General features: G+C 39.5%; 3 protein-coding genes across 4 annotated transcripts; 1 reads left to right on the top strand and 2 right to left on the bottom strand.

The window, feature by feature from the left end:
* Positions 1–112: 112 nt before the first annotated feature.
* LOC131799143 (solute carrier family 40 member 1-like) lies at positions 113–5,232 on the bottom strand. Its single transcript, XM_059116819.2, has 5 exons — positions 5,036–5,232; positions 4,748–4,824; positions 4,127–4,286; positions 3,210–3,440; positions 113–2,505 (listed from the first exon to the last, which is right to left on the bottom strand). Exons 1-5 carry the CDS (start codon positions 5,115–5,117, stop codon positions 896–898), a joined length of 2,160 nt encoding a protein of 719 aa, XP_058972802.2. The 5' UTR covers positions 5,118–5,232; the 3' UTR covers positions 113–895.
* A 1,180-nt stretch (positions 5,233–6,412) lies between these two features.
* On the top strand, positions 6,413–8,308 carry LOC131799112 (histamine H2 receptor-like). Its single transcript, XM_059116779.2, has one exon. The coding sequence runs from the start codon at positions 6,616–6,618 to the stop codon at positions 7,570–7,572; it is 957 nt and encodes a 318-aa protein (XP_058972762.2). The 5' UTR covers positions 6,413–6,615; the 3' UTR covers positions 7,573–8,308.
* Positions 8,309–11,517: 3,209 nt separating this feature from the next.
* LOC131799151 (testis-expressed protein 10) lies at positions 11,518–19,445 on the bottom strand. Of its 2 annotated transcripts, XM_059116828.2 has the most exons (12): positions 19,191–19,445; positions 17,269–18,773; positions 16,949–17,130; positions 16,310–16,487; positions 15,975–16,060; positions 15,623–15,698; positions 15,217–15,304; positions 14,843–14,920; positions 14,613–14,671; positions 13,822–14,063; positions 13,152–13,285; positions 11,518–12,843 (listed from the first exon to the last, which is right to left on the bottom strand). In XM_059116828.2, exons 1-12 carry the CDS (start codon positions 19,380–19,382, stop codon positions 12,724–12,726), a joined length of 2,940 nt encoding a protein of 979 aa, XP_058972811.2. In that variant the 5' UTR covers positions 19,383–19,445; the 3' UTR covers positions 11,518–12,723. The 2 variants fall into 2 exon arrangements, 1 of the variants encoding a protein (XP_058972811.2); XR_010719027.1 differs by lacking the exons at positions 11,518–12,843; positions 14,613–14,671.
* Positions 19,446–19,525: the final 80 nt, after the last annotated feature.

Below are 19,525 nucleotides of genomic sequence, written 5' to 3'. Positions count from 1 at the left end.
AGTTATAATGGTTTTGCTAAACTTCGCGCAACTTTATCGCCATTTTAAGGTCCAAAGGCATGAATTTTCATTATTATTTTCTACAATAAACAGGTCTTTAACTGAGACAATCTCCCAATCAGGAATTTAAACATTCCCTCGTTTAATTTTCTCCAAAGTAGCTACAAAATTTTCTTTACAATTATTCAAGATGTTGGTAACTGGTAGTTGCTACAAAAAAGTAGTTTCGTGCAAATTCTTAGATCAATAAATAAAGTTCCTACTAGTTTAGTGCTTTGTACTTGAAATTTTCATTCCGACTGTCCCTAAATTAACAGTCCATAGTTACTGTTGTTTTTAAATACCATTACTAAAAAATTTCACGAGAAGCTTTTCTGCAAATATATTTTACTCAATAGGTAAGTCTGTTCCACACGACCCACCTACGAATAGAAACAAACTCCTGTGCTGTGGTGATAGACTGAGCCTCGCTTATAATGAAAAACATTCTTTAGTCCATTCCTGGGTTCTGTCCATGCGAACCTAAAAATTACTACTGATAAACTGACTGCTAAACTATAAAACAGGTGTTGAATAAAACTGAGGCGTTTTTAACTGTGTGCTTAAATTAACGTCTAAGCAAATTATATTTCTACAAGGTTAAAAGATATCCGTCCGTCTCTCGAAACGTCGGCGCATAAGTCTATCGACCAGCGGTCGGTAGACTAGTGTCCTCTCGTCTTGCTGGTAAACTCTCTGATAACAATCAAGCATATCGGTGAATTGCGATCAAAAAAGGTGCATTTTAGGGTATTTAAGAAGCATTAACGTTGACTATAAACTGAAGAATTTGTAATCCGGCGGGAAAGAATGCTGCCCATTTAGAATAACTTACTTCCTCGCGTAAGTAAATACTCTAATATTTAAAGTTTTCGTTCCTAGTGCTTAACACTCCTCTTATCATGGCCTCCTCTTCGTCATCCTCAAGATCGAGGTCATCATTTGAGATCAGCATCGGTACTGGCTCCCTACGAGCATCGGCCCCGCCGCAGAATTTACGGGCTTTCTCAAAATGAAACAAATGACCACGAATCTTGTACGCGAAAGAAGCGTACAGTAAACCGCCTGTTCCAACTGCGCCCACAGACATCAGTGCCAACAAACCGAAAGTCTCAGGCTTGGGAAGAGCTATAACTAAGCAGAACATGAGAAGGCTTAAAATTGAGTTGAAAGAGTTTTGCATCCCGCCCACAATTCCTCTCTCTTGTTCTGGTACTGCCTCTTGGGTGAGTTGGGTGATGGTTAGATCAGACAACCATAATCCAAGGCGGGATGAGACGATCCCTGCAAGTAGCAAGCTGATGGAGACATATGAAAAACTGTTGCTTACGGCCTGCGGCATAGAGGCTGTTGTCTTCAAACTACAGTTGCGGTTTGAAGGAGAAGAAGTAGAAGGAGAGACGACTGAATTGGAAGGCACCACACTGGGTCTGGTCTTGGATGGCAAAATGGCTGTTGTGGATGGTATGGCTTGTGTTTTTGATCCATTCACCCGATTAACAACGGACGGCACTGTGACGCTTGGTAAGGACATTCTTGCCGTCGTTACTGCAGTATTATTATAGTCTAAAACTCTTCTCATAAACTGCAAATTTGAAGGATGAACGTTTAGAGAGGAATTCCTGGGCCCTTCATTCATGCAACTGGGAGAGAGAGTTGGTGTGGGAGTTGTCCGCTGAGGTGCCTTACACTGGGGCAGCAAAGGTTGCCCTGAATTTCTCGGTAACAAGAAGAATGGCGAACCAGGAGCAAAGACAGCAGCGACACACAAAAGAAGGCAAGAAAACTGAAGAGACATGGAGAATAGCCCGCAGCGAACAACACCAACAGCATTTCTCAATCGGGGAAAAACAAATGTAGCAAAGACACCAAACAACGAACCAATGCCTCGTATCAGACTCAGAACTGACTCAGACAAACACTGCGTGTAAGCGTAACCAGTTGTTATGGCGCCAAACGAAATCACAGTGAAATACAACGAAGCCAGGGCAAGCCCAGGTCGGGCTACACTCTGTCTAAAATAAATGTGCCATCCCATTTCAAAGGTCAGGATCCTTTTCTTAAATCGTGCATAGACACTTGGCTTGGGTTGTCTTTGAACGGGTCTGACAGTAACAGCTGGGACCAAAACCTCAGCGCCATTCTGGCCCCTTTCTTGGTCTTCGTTCTCCATCCTTTCCAAGCGCTCATTAGATCCGTGAGGTTCATCAGCAGGCATATCCACGGAAGAGTTGTCTTCAGTGTTAGAGTTGTGTCTTGTTGTGTCTATGACCTTGTGAGACAGGGCAGCCACGGCTTTGAAAACTTTCCAGAGAAGATAGTACTCTCCAAAAACCGATACAACATTCCAACCCGCTAAAAACAACACACCTGCCATTTTAGAGATGTAAGTCATCACCTGACCAACTACGATCGGAGCAAGGATCTTGCAACAAAGATCAATTCTTCTCATCAATGCATTTGTACCTAAAAACATATGTTAAACCGTAGTTAGATCAGCCAGTCTATATGCTTTGGAATGCAAAAATAAAAAGAGAACAAAACCAAAGACTGTCATTAATTTTGCACATAGTTCTCTGTGTGATATATTGCTAGAATTTTTTTCAGTGATGTTTGTCATGAAATGACATTCAAAGAATTTTTTTCTCAATTTTTTTTTTCTGGGTGAATCAAGGTTTATCAAGCCATTATCACTGGTTTTGTCAAAACACATGGACAAGGTCCCACACCAAATTGCAGATGTCTCTGTCAATGCATATAGGGATGGGCCACTCCATTATGGAATGGGGGAATAAACAAATAAAGGAACAGAAGGAGCAAAGAGGTCAAGTGGCTCAAGCTACTGGTGCTTATCTTCAGTTTTTGTGGCATGAAGTGACTTAGACTACTCCCCCTGAATGTAATGCAAGTCCATCTCAAGCTATCCCATAGTATTTTGTTAGTATTTCTGGACAGTTTGCTGGAACCCATTCATTATACTACAAGGGTGAAGAGAGGCACCATGAGAGCAAAGAATATTGTCATGGAACACAATACAGCAACCCCTTGGGGCTCAATCCAAGATCTCTTTGAGACAAAAAAATTGACAGATATGTCTTTTTCAGCTCAAATACAACAAATGGTAACCATGGAAATTCAAATATTTAATTGTCAACTTCCAGCATACTTACTTGCCAGTAGTGATTTATCTGAGCCTGCAATCACTACCACCCAGTCCTTCTCTACAGCAATTTTTGTGCCAACACTAGACAAGTCAGCTACAGAGCCAATGATGATAATTTTGGCTTCCAGCAACATGGTGTATGGATGTTGGATTTGCTCCCCATATCTTAACATAATCAACAGCGAAACTCCACAGATTATCACCGCAACATTTTGAATTATCAATGAAATTCGTGCCACTGAAACAAAAAGTGAATGTAACGCTCAAAATATTTTAATAAGCTATGTTTTGATGAGCAGTTACTAGGTGGATATTTTTTTTTCTTATGTAATATATTCTTCAGTAAAACTATATTTTAGTCTTTTGTTCCTGTTTTTCCATTTTTAAAGGTTTACTGACAAGCAAGTAATTAAATTCACAGAGAGACTGATCTGCTCAGTTATCAACTGCATTATTCACTCACTAACTGACAAACTGACTGACTGGCAGACAGGCACACTGACTGACTGATGGATTGCCTTCATGAAAGGTTGACCACCAAACTCAGAGTGAAACTCACCAACTGATTGATGGATTGACAGACTGATTGACTGACTGGCTCTATGAAGAAATGTTTGACTCAGTGACTGACTCACTGACTGATTGACGGACTGATTTATTGATTGACTAGCTGACTGATTGGGTGATTAAATGTCTGACTGACTGACTGACTGTGATGTAATGACGGACTCAGTGACTGACTAACTGATTAATTGACAGACTCAGTGACTGACTGACTGACAAACCTTGTGAAAGATTGACTAACTGAGGAACTGATGAACAACCAACCTGCCAAATGATCTGTCTGTCTATCAGCTCAGGTTGCTTGCTGAAGGATTGGTAACTTAAGCCAGTATCATATGGTTGCATTTAAACTTAACATACCTTTCAGTCGAGGAGTTCTATCCACCCAATCTCCAACTAAAGGTCCAAATATGATGATTGACAAGGTACTGATCAGTTGATAGATTGCTGTTAAGCGCAATGATCCTGGAGTGAGTTCAACTAGATAAAGTCCAATAGCAAAATGCCACATGCGATCTCCCTGCAAAAATCAAATTTTATCCAAGTGATTAACGTGATAAAACAATTACAGCACGTCAAGTAAAGTTGGGGAATTTTTTCTTAAAATAAAAGCCCATCTGCTTTCTCATAACTAGTACATAAGTTGCTAACAAGTTTGTTGACACGTTCCAGAAGTAGGAGACAGATAACGAGATTTACATCCTTATATGACAATACCATGCACCCTGGTGGCGTAAATGCCAAAAATAAGCGTCAGATCTGACGATATGGCTATTTTCAATATAATTGCTTTCCTTTAATTAACTTCACATATTTGCTTTTCTCCAGTTATGAATATGAAAACTAACTTACACTATAGAGCGATATATACCTGGAAATATAAAAAGGAGGAATCAGGAATGATTCAGCGATCAAACCGCAGGGAAATTGAGTGTAATTAGCGAAGAACTAAGATAAATTGACGTGAAGCTGTTCACTTACCCAAGCGGAAAACAAATGACTGATACAAACAAGATGTAGGGGCGAAATTTTACTACACTTCGCGGTAGCTTGCCTTCCTGCGGATAGGACGTTTAAAAAAGAAAGCTGTAACAAAATGGGATAACTTTGCGTAGATCAATTTGGAAATATTTCGATAGCTAAACGGAGCAATAGAATTTTAGGTGAAGAATCTTGGAGCTACTTCCTCTGCACTAAAATATATGTAAACTCGAATATTGTCTGCGTTGCAAAAGTGTCATTTGACAACAGCAATAGCCTCCGACTCACCGGCTGGCGTATTCCTCCATCGCCCGACATCCGATCTCTCGCCGGATTCTATTAGCGATTCTTCACTCTGCCCTTGCTCCATTTCTCGTCGGAATACAGGAAATATCGCAAAGTATCACAGTGGTATTTACTTATATAACTGCTCAGTCGAGCGCTAACTTGCTTCACACTCGAGGACACTCGCGTAGTTCTTTCCTTTCATACTACTCAGCGGTATTGTAACTAACAAATAGAAATGTGGTGTAGTGTTCATATAGTGGTTCCACTTGTTGAATCTATGAAAACCGACTGGAAAGAAGGAACTACGAGATGAGACGAAACACTGGAGACTCAGGAATTTTTAGAATATTGTATGCCAGCACCTAATATAAAAGGAGGATAACGATATTAAAAAATAACCAAAAGAGTCAAAATATTTTTTTCTTTCTTCTCCAGTCTTGTTTGTAGAGCTGTTAAAATATTTACAAAAAATATTAATAGCATCAACCGAAAGGGAAAAACGACGATTCGTGACTTTACATTTCGAACTACTGTGTAACTGAGGGGTTTGGGAAACGATTTCTGGTCACGCAAAACGACTTGAAGCGACGGAACCCTCCCTTTTGATCCGCAACTGAAACTTTGGTAACGAAGTGAGGCTATAAATATTTATGATCATTAATGGAGTCAAATAAAGACAGTCAAAATATGTACCGAAATCTTTATTAATCATGACCCAAAGAATTGAATTCATTATGGTTTCATATGTATGCTTTAAATAAAGGATAGATCGGAACGACGCTAAGGCAGAAACTTTTCTCAACGTAAACTTACTGTCTCACCTCTTATCCAATTGTCACCGAGTATTCGACAAGAGCTAGAAGCCGTAATGGGCCTCTGACATTATGTAAATTCACAGCCTTAATATGCATGACCAGCTGTATTGTTCAGCAAATTTTGATGTCTGCAGGTGTCTGGCCAAATTAGTTTTCACTGCTTTTTCATTTTATCCTTCAAAACTTCCTGTTCAAGCAGAACGGCGAAAATGAAATATGATACCATCTCGACTAAACACACCACCAAGAGCCTTTCTAACGACAACTGAGCCTTCTATCTTCATTTTGTGCTTCTATTGCTTTGATCATATATTTACTAAGGAATAAATATCATTTGGTAATTAATTTTTAATCCCAGCGTTGAAAATGACCGTCTCCCCTTAATTAATATTATAAATTGAAGTTTCAAGACTGAAATACCTTTTTCTCTTCTCTGACGCAAATGTCTCGAGTGTTTACACAGATCTGGGTAAAACAAATATTCCATAAGATAAAATTTTCCGCAAATTAAAAATAGAGCGAATTAAGAGCTCCCAGTTAGGTTATTTTGACCCAGCAAAATATTTAGCACTGCAAATCTTATCTGTCCAGTCGGTTTTATCTTAAGCATCCTGGTGCTATTAGTAGAAAATAAGAGGCTTAAACAATATTAATTTATTTTTAGACGACAATTTCTTCCACTATTATAGCTGTCGTTCGGCAGCAGAACAAAAAAGAAGGATCTAGGAGAGCTTAAAAGAAGCGAGGCGGACAAAGCCAAGCGCTATGAATGAAACAAACGAACGAATGACAACACTTGCTTTAGTACTCAAAACGAGAGAGCGTTGGTTGCTTGGAATAGAGTCATTGGCGTGGCTTGTAGTAATATTGGCTGCCTTTTTGGGAAATGTCATGTTGACGCTGGCAGTCTTCAAATCAAGTAGAATACGATCTCCACAAAATTACTACTTGTTGTCGCTGGCGGCTACAGATGTCTTTAATGCTATTGCTATTATGCCCTACACGCTTACCGTTCTCATCAAAGGAACATGGCCTTTTGGAAACTTTATTTGCCAGCTGCAAGGAAGTCTGACTTCAATTTGCGCCACTGTCTCATTGCTTACAATGGCACTAATTTCATTTAACCGTTATGTGAAGATAGTCAGGTCTGTTCAGCTTTACCAGAAAATATTCACCAGACGAAATATCTTGATATTCATCACCATGTCATGGTCGACAACTGCGTTTTTAACGCTTTTTTCACTTTTATTCTACAAAACTATGTTCCATTTTCACCCTGGAAAGTGCTTATGTTGGTTGCAGCTAAGTCCAGTAGATGGAGCTTCTTGGTATGGTCTGGTCAGTTACTCGTCAATAGTTTGTTTAATATTTTCTTCAATCTTCTTTAGCTACTACAAAGTATTTCGAAAAATCCGCGCACATTACGCTCAAGTTGCAAACTCTGGGATTCACAATGAGAACTCTGCGGCCTTCGCTGAGGAAATGAAAATAACAGCTATGTTATTTGTGACTGTATTAGCGTTTTTCATCTGTTGGGTCCCTTCTTTTATTATCGACTTCTACGAGGCTATTGCAGGATACTACACCCTTCCAAGACAGCTGTATTTGTTCAATATATTCACTTATACATCTAGCAGTGCTATCAATCCTTTTATTTATGGTTTTATGAATAGGGATTTTCGTGGGGCCTACATGAGAATATTGTGTTGTAAAGAAAATTAGCCTTGTATGACTTCAGTATCGCCCTAACATCTCTAGGCCATCTTATGAATTTGTTTCACTTTTCACTGCTTCACGGTCCCTCTCGTCAAAATGAGTCGGTGGGTCGAGCAAAGAGAGGAGAGAAGAAAAAAAGGATTTCACTGGAAAAGCCTAGATATCGATGTGTGTTTCGCTTGCCAATTGTTTACTTAAACCTAAACCTTTTAATACGACAGTGCAAGTTAGATAATGGATCGAGACGATTTTCAATAAGGTCTTTATCACCTGCTCTTGATATATTATCAGAATATTAATTTTGCCGATTATTGACATGCTTCTGTTCAGGCAATGTGCCCGGAAGTTTTTTGTTTAATTTGTTTTTGTATAAATCAGTCGGTTGGAAACGAAAATTGTCTGGAGATGGATAATCTGTAAAGTTTGGTTCAAGCGGTCATCTGGAGTCGTGCCTCGAAAATATTGAGTAGATCTCTACGTTGCATGGTTTTCATAAGTCTTGAATTTGGTCGATAGCAACAATAACATAAAAAAAAAGAAAAAAAATCATTCTTAACTTAACTTAAAAAATACATATTGCAATCGTATTAAGCAGAAATAATTCAGTGAAGTGATGTATTGATATGAATTGCGCGTTAATTGCGGTGGATAATTAGAATTTGAACGTCCAGCGTAATAATAACATTACCATAATACCTTATTTGCAGCTTTAATTGATAATTTTGACAGAACATGAACCAGAGCGTTCTCACAATAAACGTATAATTCCATTTCTCCGCTGGATTTTTTGTGTTTTCTCCCTCCTTTAGCTGCTTGTATGCTACCTATAACCAGAATCCTTTTCGCGGAACTACAAGAGTGGCTTGGTAGCTCAGTTGGTACTAGTTCCCAACTCTCACCTGACAGGTAAGGGCACATTTTGCTGCTCATTTCCACGGGTCAGGGGTTCATTTTCACGGGTCATTTCACCAAGGCCTGAATTTTTCCTAGGTAATTTATTGTTATCAACTGAGTTGAAAACGTAAATTGGCCACCGTAAAGAGTTTACAGGCTGACGTTTCTGAGCGTTAGCCCTTCAATAGCTCTGACGAAGCTCTAACACTCGAAATGTCAGCCTTAAAACTATTTACGGTGGCCAATTTATGTTTTCAACTCATTTGATAACACTAAATTATACATGTTATACTCTCCCACCGACGCAGCACCACAGTTTCTTTAGCAACTTATCCCCTGAATTTTTCCAGATTTCTTTTTCAGCGATTTCTTTAACTGCAGATAATTTGTGAAGATCAGTTCCTTACCTGCTAAAATTCTTAACAAATCGATTATTTGTGAACAGCTTAAGTTAAACCCATGTTAGGATTATAAAAAGAAAGGACTGCTAAATAGTTGTCGAAGTTAAAAAATTAACCTAAGCCTCCGGAATATGTAAATCAATTTTCCACAATGCACAATTAAAGTGTAACGAAAGCTGTTTCCTGTTTTTCCGATTCAGATTAGTCACCAGTAATGCTTTTGAATACAGAAATGAATATGATATGGTCCCAATCTGATTTTCAATAATCAACGCCGCTGTGGAGTCTTTGGTCAACCGTCAAAGTCGTAATCAATTTCCCTTCCCTCTTAGTAACGTATCAGTCTCGTGCCACGATCCTAGCTACCGTTTGACTGTAACTGAACTTACAACCCTTAGCCGTGGAAGGTCTGGGCTCGAGACTAGTAACATATGTTACGTACCAACCCCTCCTAACCCCTTTTTCGCGACGTATATCTACAGAAGCGACACTAAAAAATCATAGTAAAACAGAGTGTAAAGGAGGTTGAATTGAGGAAGACAGGCTCTCTTCGATCGTGATATTTCAAAATGGCGGCTATCACTATGGATCAGAATTGTCCTCACTCGCTTACTGTAATAGGCAAAGATTTGTTACAGGATAAAGAAAAAGGATAAGAAGTCTAGTGTAACAGCTGCTAAAGCTGGTTTAAAGCAAACTTAAAAATGTAATGGATATTTACTTAAAATCAGCGATCCCCTACGGCTGCATCAATAACTTTATTTAGACATTCTCCATAGCTTGAATAAATCATGAATGACCCTTTTGGAAGATGCTCTTATGGTAATAGCTGGCTCCACACGCTGGCACGCCAGATTGAGTAAATCCTGTGTTCTGATTGGCTATTTAAGCGGGCATGATTGGCCCTTCTGCCCGCATGGGCTCACGTGACGTCCCCATTTGCTCATGCTCGGAAAAAAATTATATGCACCACTTAACACGATACTTAACTCCTTGGAATTGTTTTTTTTTTTCGGTCACAAGAAAAATATTTTTTAGCACTTGCGCTCTTTTCAGGCCAGTGGAATCACGAAACGCGCTAGTGTAGGACAATAAAAAATTCACCGCTTCAATTTATAATTTTTTAGCCTTTTAATGAATCCTTCATTGAACTAACTTGCTCGGTCAAGATGGCAGCATATTGCTCACAAATATCTTGGAAAACTGAAACAGCTTGAGGAACGCTAACTTACTATCCGTCTCTGCAGTAAAGAACTCGCCTGTACCCTTCTCTGAACTCCCTATTCATCAGTCCGTATATGAAAGGATTCACAGCGCTACTACTTTGAAAAGTAAAAACGTTTAGCAAATAAAGTTGTCGTTTAAACATGAACTGGCCATTACCAAACAGTTCATAGAAATCAATAATTACAGAAGGACTCCAACTGATACATACTGCTAAAAGAGTGACAAAAAGCATGGTGGTAATTCTAATTTCCTCCGCAAAAGCTGCACATTCTCTGTTTTGAAGAGAAGAGTTTCTAACTTGGGCATAATGTGCGCGGATTTTGCGAAGCACTTTGAAGTAACAAAAAAAGATAATTGAAAATGCAACGGAGGTTAAAATGACATAGAGAATGGTGTTATAAATGCCTAACCGGTTTGTGACATTGAGATGTTTAAAGAAACACAAACTCTTTCCAGGGTGGAAAGAAAATGCTGTTTTATCGACAAGAAATACGGAAGACGACAAGAACACAGAGCTGATCCAAGAGATAGCGATGGAAATCCAAACATTTCGTCGAGTGAAATTTTTTGGTAAAGACTTGCAGAGCGGACGATCTTAACATAACGATTGAAAGCAATCAAACCCAATGTCAACAGTGATACTCCAGTACAAATCGTCCAAAAAGATCCCTGTAGTTGGCAGACGAAGTCTTCAAATGGCCATTTCCCTGTTATCAGGGCCGCCAGAGTTAATGGCATACATGAAACAGCATTAAGGATATCTGTAGCGGCAAGCGACACCAAAAAGTAATTTTGACTATTTCGGAGTGTCCCTGTTTTGTAGATGGCTAAGATTAACACAATATTTCCCAGAAGTGCGGTCAATATCACCGCGAGATAGGCCGCGGACTCGATTCCAACCAACCATCGCTCTCTGTCTTTGAGCGACAGAAAAAGCTGGTCCATTCTGTGCTTTGTGCTTTCATTCATTTTGGCTTCAAATGACTTCCCTCACGAACAGTTTTCATTAACACCCTTAAAAAAAACAGTTCAACGAAATTCTCCCCCTCGATTGCTTTTTCCCTTGCTGCGGCAAAATCTGAAAACTGAACTCCACAAATGAAATGAAAAAGTTCAGCCAAAGTCATAAACAATCGATGGTTTCAAATTAAAGCCGTGTTCTGTAGAGCGAAAGGCTCCCCACAGCTGAGGCGAGATTCGCTTAGGCAGGAAAACAATTAAGCTGAATGAGTGTCCTGTTTGCACCTTGTTTGCACCACTTCACATCACGTGACAACTCAAAGAATCATTGTGTCATTTGATCAAAACGTTCCTTACTTTCTAAATAAAGAAAGAAATCATTGATTGAAAAAAAAAAAGACTCTTGCGACACAACAGATAACAGTACCCCAAGGAAACACACAATGACAGCTAAGAATTTTTTCAATAAAAAATTAAAATCTCTAACATCTCAACTAATAGCAGTATCCCATGTAAACACACAATGACGGCTAAGAATTTTTTAAAAAAAAAACGACAATTTAATCTATTTTAACTAGGTCTCCTCAGATATCTCATTCTACATAATCTAGCAAAGACACCTGCTTGCAGTGTTTAGTCAAAATATTTCATTTATCAAGTTCGCGCGGACACCGAACTCAAAACAGACTCCTTTCGAGCAGGATAATTTGTTTTACTCACAAACTTAGGTGTTCAATCATCCAAGTCAATCAACTGTTTCTTTATAATACACCATTCGTCGTTTGTTCTTCCGTACAAAACTATTTGACACCTTACTAGCTTATGTCAACCTTTCTGTTGTTTTCAATCTTCACTTGAAGGTGATATCATGAAGATATTGAAACGTAGCGCGTTTTTAATACACCTGCACGCATAATAACTAACGATAAGCTACTTCTCTTGGATAGGATTTTTCCCATCTCAAAGAACGCCGTGGAAATTAAGGTATCACATTCGACAAACTATGGACAACTTGTTTCGAACAACCCAATACAACGAGTTCTCTCTTCTGAGAACCTTAACACAAGCGAACACCTCAATTCTAGGATAAAAAAATGGTAATTTAACCTGTGTATGTGTTCCCTATTATGAAGGGGGTACCTCTGTTAGGGCACACTTTCTTCGGCCCGAAGAGAGTCCCTCGAGTGAAGGCTCCTCTGTGTAACCTTTTCTAACCGGTGTCCTTTGTTCAAGGGAATCTTCTAACTAAGGAACATTTTTCTTTGTCCCAGGATTGTCCCGGGGTTCATCAACAACAAACTACCGATACTGGATAAGCGACCTCTTTGATCTGCTGTGCCACATGTGAAGAAAACCAGTCCAACATCACCGATAAGAAAGCATTCCGACTAGTGCCGAAAAACCAAAACCAACGTAATATTACAACAGTCAATCAGAACGAAGAAGAATACCACACGGAGCCAATGAAACTCCAAAGTAAAAACGATAAAATTGCCCTAGGTGCGGGAAAACGCGTGTGTCCGATTCGATCTATTTATGCCGCTGATTAGGTGGGGGGACGCATGCGCAGCATACCAAAACCAATATGACTCCGGATTAGAGGCGAATGTCAATTGAATATTGCTCTGTCAATCCAACATAAATAGAATGCAAATACTGTTATTGTATTTTGTTATCACATATCCGTGCAGGTCGACAGAGTGTTGGTTTGGCCAGCCTCTGCTTTGAATAAGGAATACTGATATTGTAGATCTGCAAAACACTGTTTGCGGAGAGTACTTGAATTGTCTCTGTTCTGTAGAGGCAAAAATAGAGTCCTGTGAGAATCACTGATTTATATCATAGGAAAAATTAACCAAACACTCGGGACGATGTTCCGATTCCCTCGAAGCTTTCAAGTAGGTGATGGAAAATCGATTTAAATCTTCTCTCCGTACACTGCCCCGTTTCTCTCCAGCTCATTTTGAGTAAATTATGTATCTTTCTAAACAAGGAAAGGAGAGGGGACTGAGGAGAGTAAGGTCCTCTCGACTTAGTCCTCAGTTTCGTTCGTTTCACTGCGTCTTTAAATTAAGCTATAAAAGATTTCCACCAATGACATACCAAGACACGCTGAACCAAAAGATGTACATGGTCAGGTGACTGAAGAAGAATCTTTCGCACTTTACAGCTGAACAGCTTGGTGAGTATAACAGCGCAGGTCTCCATTACACACTCTGAATCATCTGATGTAAAACCTAAAAATTTCACCAATTAAAGGCCTATAAATATTCTGGTAGACGAAAAAGCACGCCCTCTCTCTACGGTTACAAAATAAAGGGTGACAAAGGGTGTATCACTGTGTTTTAAATTCAAGACCACGCCCGTAGAAATTCATTTGTTAATTGTAATGGTATGCCAGTTTCTAGCCTGCGTACCTGGTGGTATTTTTGAGCGCTTGATGAAAATAAAGGAGGTGAAGAGAAAACGAGGAGCAGAGCCTGGGATACTAGTCTCCCTGTTCTAAAGGTCTCACACTTTTGTTACTCGTTTCCAGGCTCATCTGCTTAACGCTCCATAGCACACTCGAGCGCCTCTTCACTGCAGTCAAGCATGAGGCCTTGAGTAACGCGAGCCGGCGAGAGGTCTGGAGGCGGTTTGGCACTGATAATTATTAGTGCCAGACCCCCGGCAAATATCTTCCCTACTCGTTTTCTTCTCCCGCGGGCGGAGAAACGCGCGTCCAGCGGTGCTAATAACGAGGGCCTGGTCCCAAACTCTGATAGTTTCGTACCTGAAAGGACTGCCACCAGATGCGACAATATCTCCAGGATCATTTGCGGCACTGCACATAACAACTCCACAACTTCGACAAACAAATCCTCGCTCCTTGGTTTCTGCTCACTGCATGAAAAAGATCTCCTCGTGCAGTGCTTCAAACAAACCAGCGTCAAATGCGTCAGAGATAGCAACAAAAAGGTTGGAAAAGGGCAATTTCCGTCTGCAGAGCTGGTGTCTGAAGCTAATTGCATCACACTAGAAATAAGATGAATTTAAAGCATTGGTAATTAGAAAGAAAAACGAATCCGTATCACATCCAATAGAAACGAGAACTTTTAATAGGATCTTTTCCCTGTGAAAAGGATCTCTGGTCGAGGGTAGGGCGAAGATGAAAACGGAGACAAAAAGGACGGAGGGGGTATGAGTGGGGAAGAGGGCTAGGGATGAGAGGAGATGAGCGCGCAATCCTGCTCTGGCAAGTGACACGACCTTCGCCTTGCGCTTGCTTTAGGTCTAGGCGTCATTTTGGGGTTTTCTTGCCACGCGCCTGGAAAACACAAAAGAGACATTTTTTTCTGAGGCTACATCTTTGGAAATAAAGAGTGCATTGTAAGACTTCTTTCCCAGACATCAATTCCAGACAAGAAAAATTACTCTCGCGTATGTACTTACTGTCAAGGAGAATAGCTGCGGTCTAGTGCGGCAATCTCTAAATGTTATGATGTTCGTTATAGTAAATGTAAACGAAAGTTTCCTCCACAAATAACACATTAATATAGAATTTGTTCGGGTTTAAACACATACCATCTCATAACGCACAAAATACTGTGTACGGCACTCAAGGGGAGAACTTTATAATCAAGCTGAAGATGAATGAGTAAACCATTAATTGAAATAATAATAAATCTTATAAAATGTAATAATCTTAGAAAAAAACCCATCCTATGTAGTAAGCTTTACAACGTTTTTCTGGACGAGATCTTCTTTAAAACATGGCACGACTTTATTAATCAAGAGAAAACATGGAGTCATACCAGAAGCTGTTCCAATTCTTGGCTCACGAGCCGTAGCAAAGTGCTGAATGGACAGTGTTTGAAACACTGGAAAACTGCCTAAGAATTCAAAGAACAAAAGATAAAACACCATTACTCTTTACGCCCTAGCATCAGTATGCATATTCTCAATACTGTTCTCTATACACTTCCTAAGGTACTGACAAGGAGAGTTTGTTTTAAAACAATCAAGAGCTCTTTAGTTGGTGATCATTTCCCTTATTCTCGTGATTTTTGTGTTTCACTCTGGGGTGATATTGTGAGGAGAAATTAGATGTTGGTCAGTGTCAGGAGTCAAAGGGTACTAGCTTAAATAAAACTGGCAGGTACTGTACAAGCTGATAATTACAATTTACCTGCAACTTCCTTTGTTGGCTCTGCCACAAGTTAGCTTCATCAACCTCCTGTCCTTTGTTTTCATGTAAAATAGAAAAAGGGCAGCCTCTACAGAACAAAAAAGAATCTCTCTAAATGGTTGGTATGAGTAAAATGATAAATACTCAGATTGGGTTTGTCAACTGATAGAGTGCTGTTGGATTGAATATTGTAAAACCAATACAAAAGTAAACATAGCAGCCAATCAGGAGAAGGGAAATTTCCTGTAGGAGCCAATGAGAACTTGAATAAAGTCAACCAAAAGTGTGAGAGAGTGGTGTGAGTTTTCTGGCCAATCAAGGAGCCGAGAAGAGCAAAACTAATGCAATCTTGGATTATTTTTGACACTCAATTGGAAATTGCTCTGAGAGCCCAAATTCTCCTTACATGAAATCAGTGACCTCACAAGTTTCAGCCTGGTTATTCACATCTTGGTAATCACTGAGTTGGTATTTGGAATATCCTGCAGAGAAAACAACAACAACAACAGATTGTTCTTTATGCACAAGATCACAGCCAGGCTACAGTTAAGGACAACACATTCTGAAATGAATTTGAGCTTCAAGCTGTAGAACACTCTTGACATCAGAATCTCTTGAAATGAAATAAGGCATATCAGTATATAGTTATTGGACCAGGTTGCTAATTGAAGGGTAGAAGGGAGGGAGGGAGGGGAGCAGAGTTATCAAAACAGGTTTTGTAGAGCAGGGAATCTGAATCAACCCAAATTACTACATACCTATTGCTATATGAAGAAGGGCACTCAAGTATGCTTCAAAGGTGAATGCAGCAGGGTGAGACACAGCACCTTCATAACTTGGAGACCTGTAAATTCATACACAAATGTGATCTGTATAGACTGATCAGATATATAAACTAAACTGCATGACAATTACATCTACAAGTGTGAAAAATGCAATAGACTGATATCGAACAAAACAGTCTCCAGATCAACAGGTCTGAGTTGAAGGCCATGCCTTTTGATTATGCTCCATTGAGAACACTGCTGTCTAAATAAAATGCTACAAGTTATTTTCTCAGAAGTCAAAGAAATTTTGTCCCATGTTTACAAACCTGTAAAGCAAGACTTGGAGAAGGTATTGAATTACTGCCACATCAACTTGTTCTCCATGACAACATGATACAACGTTTGCCAACAACTGATCATCCAGTGATGGGAGGTGAAACAATAGCTCCACTGCCAAGCGTTGAATCCCTCCTCTCAGTTTTGAAAATGAACCTTTGTCCTTGGCTAATGAAAAAATAAATGTAAGTTAAAAGGTAAAACTATCTGTATCAGTTTCATGGCATTCTTAGGTGTTAAGGGGACCCTTAACCCTTTCACTCTTAAGATCTCATTAGTAATTCTCCTTACTGTCTGCTATACAATTCTCATGATGTTAACTTGGAGAATTTGGTATTGGATCAACAAATAATCCCTGAATTGATATTATTCTTTATTCTCATTGGTAGTCTGCACAATATTGTGTGGAAATTGCAGGGAGAAATTCTGTCTTGGTCACTTATGAGAGTTAAAGGGTTAACCATTCAACTGCCAAGAGTGATGAGCAACTAATTTCTCCTTAGAATGCCACCCCAGAATCACACATTAGGGTGACGAGAATAAAGAAAATGGTTGTTCTTAAGAGTATACTCACTGCATGATCACATAGCAAAATCAGAGATAAAATTGTGAGCTGTCTGAACACTTACAGAAGAACATGGCCAGCTGAGACAAGACTTTGTCATCTGATTGTAGGACACCTTGCACAACTGCCTTTTTCATGACTCTTAAAACAAGTTCTATCAGGCCAGGGGTGGCCTCCTTCAATTGCACTAACAGGCCAGGCAATCCAAGCAGCCATTTCTCAACAAGTTCCTGCACCTCAAAAAGCCTGTTATGAAAGATTGTTTTATCAATCACTTTAGCATGACAGAATATATTGTTTATTTCATATGCACCAGTACAAGTGTAGACCTGTATTTGTCAGAATAAAAAGGCATCTACAATAACTAACCAAATAAAAACTCACTCTGAAAAATCCATGTTCTCTTGGAAAACAAGACTTGCTAAAAAATTGATCAACACTCTTTTAGTCCCAGACTTAATGTGACTTGACTGATACAAATTGAATGCTGCATGAAGAAGTTCTCCTGGTTTGCTTGCAATACCCATTTTTATACAACTGCAGTGATATTCAAGAATCTGATGAGCAAATGTGACCAGACTCTCCACTTGTTCTGTCTGAAACTGTTGGCCTGCAGCAACCCCTGATGCTTTTAACTCTAGTGATTCAATGACAAACTCTTCCAGCCTGTGGACTACAGTACGATAGTTCTTCTGCACAGCAGGGCCATTCTTTACAAATAGCATCATGATTTCACAAATTTTCAGGTTTAGGGTTTGCACAGGGGCATTGGAGTTCTCACCCATAGCTTGCTGAGGAGCCTTTCCTAGCTTTCTCCTTCCTCTCTTCACCACTGGTGTATCCAAGACTGAAAATGGAAAGAAACTCATCAAATGCTGATTGATGTCTTTGAAATAAACATCCAGTAAGTCGTCTCCAGGTTTGTGTATTTCAGAGACTTTAGCGTTTGTCTGTTTTTCCTGGGCTGCTTTGAAGACAATTTTAAGAATTTCTGTCACAGCCAACATAACATCAATAGATGAGGAAGATACCATACTGTTAGGTAGTGCAGTTGTCATTTGAGCAGGACTACACTCTATCCAACATTCCAGTAATAAAGGTACAATTACTTCCATGATATCCTTTACCATCTGTCTATCAGTTAAAATATTGTTTTTACTTTCTGTGTTTAATGCTGTAGTTGCTGTGCTGCTATCAAAAGTGAAGGAGTGTAAAGTTGGTTCTTCAACGGAATGTTCTAAAACCTGGATTCGAGTTGGCTTTTTCTTGTCAAAATTAATTGTTGGTTTTTTACTTGGTAACTCAACCAGGTTTGCTGATGATAATGGATTGGAATTGGAAGAAGATTCCAGGGCTTTCAACAATGCCAATAATTGCTGTAGAATTTTGAGACGTGACCTTAGAGAAGAAAGTTTCCCCTTTGGATTCACAGCAAGTCCTTTTCCAACTTTATGTTGTGGCCCTTTTGACTGCTTTGTACCTGGAATGTTCTGACGTGAAATCATACCCACAAAGTTTTGAATCAGCTGTGAAGAGCTTCCAACCATTAGATTAGGAAAATAACGAAGACAAAGCTCAAGAAATCCAAGTGAATCATGTTGTATGTCATCATAAATATGCGTCATAGCACAACTTAAATGAGCAATCACTAGTGCAGCAAATGGTACCATCTTTTCTTGTGATACTAGTGGGAATATGAAACAGAGTAACAGGAGAAGTGACTGTCGGACTGATGGGTCACTATCAGTCATTTTCTCGCAAATTCTTTTGATTACAATTCCAAGATTTTCGTGGAGGAGATTCTCGTGATGTTGGAACAGATCCTTAAGACCTCCTAGTGCTTGCTGCCTTGTGTTCACACTGTAATGACCCACTTGGGCAAGTAAATCCTATGGAATGAGCAGAGGATAAACCAGGTTAAGAACTTTAATACTTAGGAAACCTATCCCCTTTATCAATCCTTTATTCCCAAGATGTGACAGCTAATTCTCCCCTCAAGCCAATCGACATTTCCTTGTAAATTACATGTAGTTATCAGAATTATAAAAACGGCCACCACAGGTCACCCCAGCTTATGGCACCACCTTAAATATGCAAATGTCTATGTTACGGAAATTCAAAACTTTTTCAGAATCATTTTGTTCATAATGCGACTGCATACTAGGCTCGAGGAGTTTGGGGTACCTGTGCAGCCACGTGCGAAACTAAACGTCACCCATAAGTCAGAAATGGGATGTGACCGAGCCCGTTAGATTTACGTTATTGTACATCCTTACACCAGAAAAGTAAAGTGGAAATTCTTGTACCTTCATGGTCTGGTTCCTTTGATTTGTTGGCACACTGTCGAGTGTATGAAGCTGAGCTGGAACGAAGATCCCTCTTGATTTAAATGAAGAGTCTGTGGCATTCTCCGCAGGTTTAAGTTTCTTTCCAACCTTAAACTTCACCTTCTGGAAGTCCTGTTCCTTAAGTTTCCTTTTCCTTTTATTTTTAGCCATGCTTCTTGGAAAATTGGAAAATATAACGATGTAAGTTGCCTTTCGCCGGCGCAAAGTTTTGACTGTAAGTTTGACGCCAGCGAATTATCTAGCAGCGGCGTGAACTTTAGCGCAAGCGCATTTAAAGACCTTCCAAAAGGAAG

This window comes from Pocillopora verrucosa, chromosome 10, assembly GCF_036669915.1.
Source record: "Pocillopora verrucosa isolate sample1 chromosome 10, ASM3666991v2, whole genome shotgun sequence".
Lineage (NCBI taxonomy): Eukaryota > Metazoa > Cnidaria > Anthozoa > Scleractinia > Pocilloporidae > Pocillopora > Pocillopora verrucosa.
Note: the sequence above shows the minus strand (reverse complement) of the source record. Positions and strands in the feature narration are given on the sequence as shown.

Bases quoted from the DNA above. Each gene is read 5' to 3' on its own strand.
- LOC131799112 (XM_059116779.2), top strand. From the start codon at position 6,616: ATGAATGAAACAAACGAACGAATGACAACACTTGCTTTAGTACTCAAA.
- LOC131799143 (XM_059116819.2), bottom strand. From the start codon at position 5,117: ATGGAGCAAGGGCAGAGTGAAGAATCGCTAATAGAATCCGGCGAGAGA. The intron at 4,825-5,035 runs GTGAGTCGGAGG...TCCTATCCGCAG, and splicing joins ATGGAGGAATACGCCAGCCG to GAAGGCAAGCTACCGCGAAG. The intron at 4,287-4,747 runs GTAAGTGAACAG...TGATTTTTGCAG, and splicing joins GTCATTTGTTTTCCGCTTGG to GGAGATCGCATGTGGCATTT.
- LOC131799151 (XM_059116828.2), bottom strand. From the start codon at position 19,382: ATGGCTAAAAATAAAAGGAAAAGGAAACTTAAGGAACAGGACTTCCAG. The intron at 16,061-16,309 runs GTTTGTAAACAT...ATGAATTTACAG, and splicing joins CTCCAAGTCTTGCTTTACAG to GTCTCCAAGTTATGAAGGTG. The intron at 14,064-14,612 runs GTATGTGTTTAA...TCTTATTTCTAG, and splicing joins ATTTTGTGCGTTATGAGATG to TGTGATGCAATTAGCTTCAG.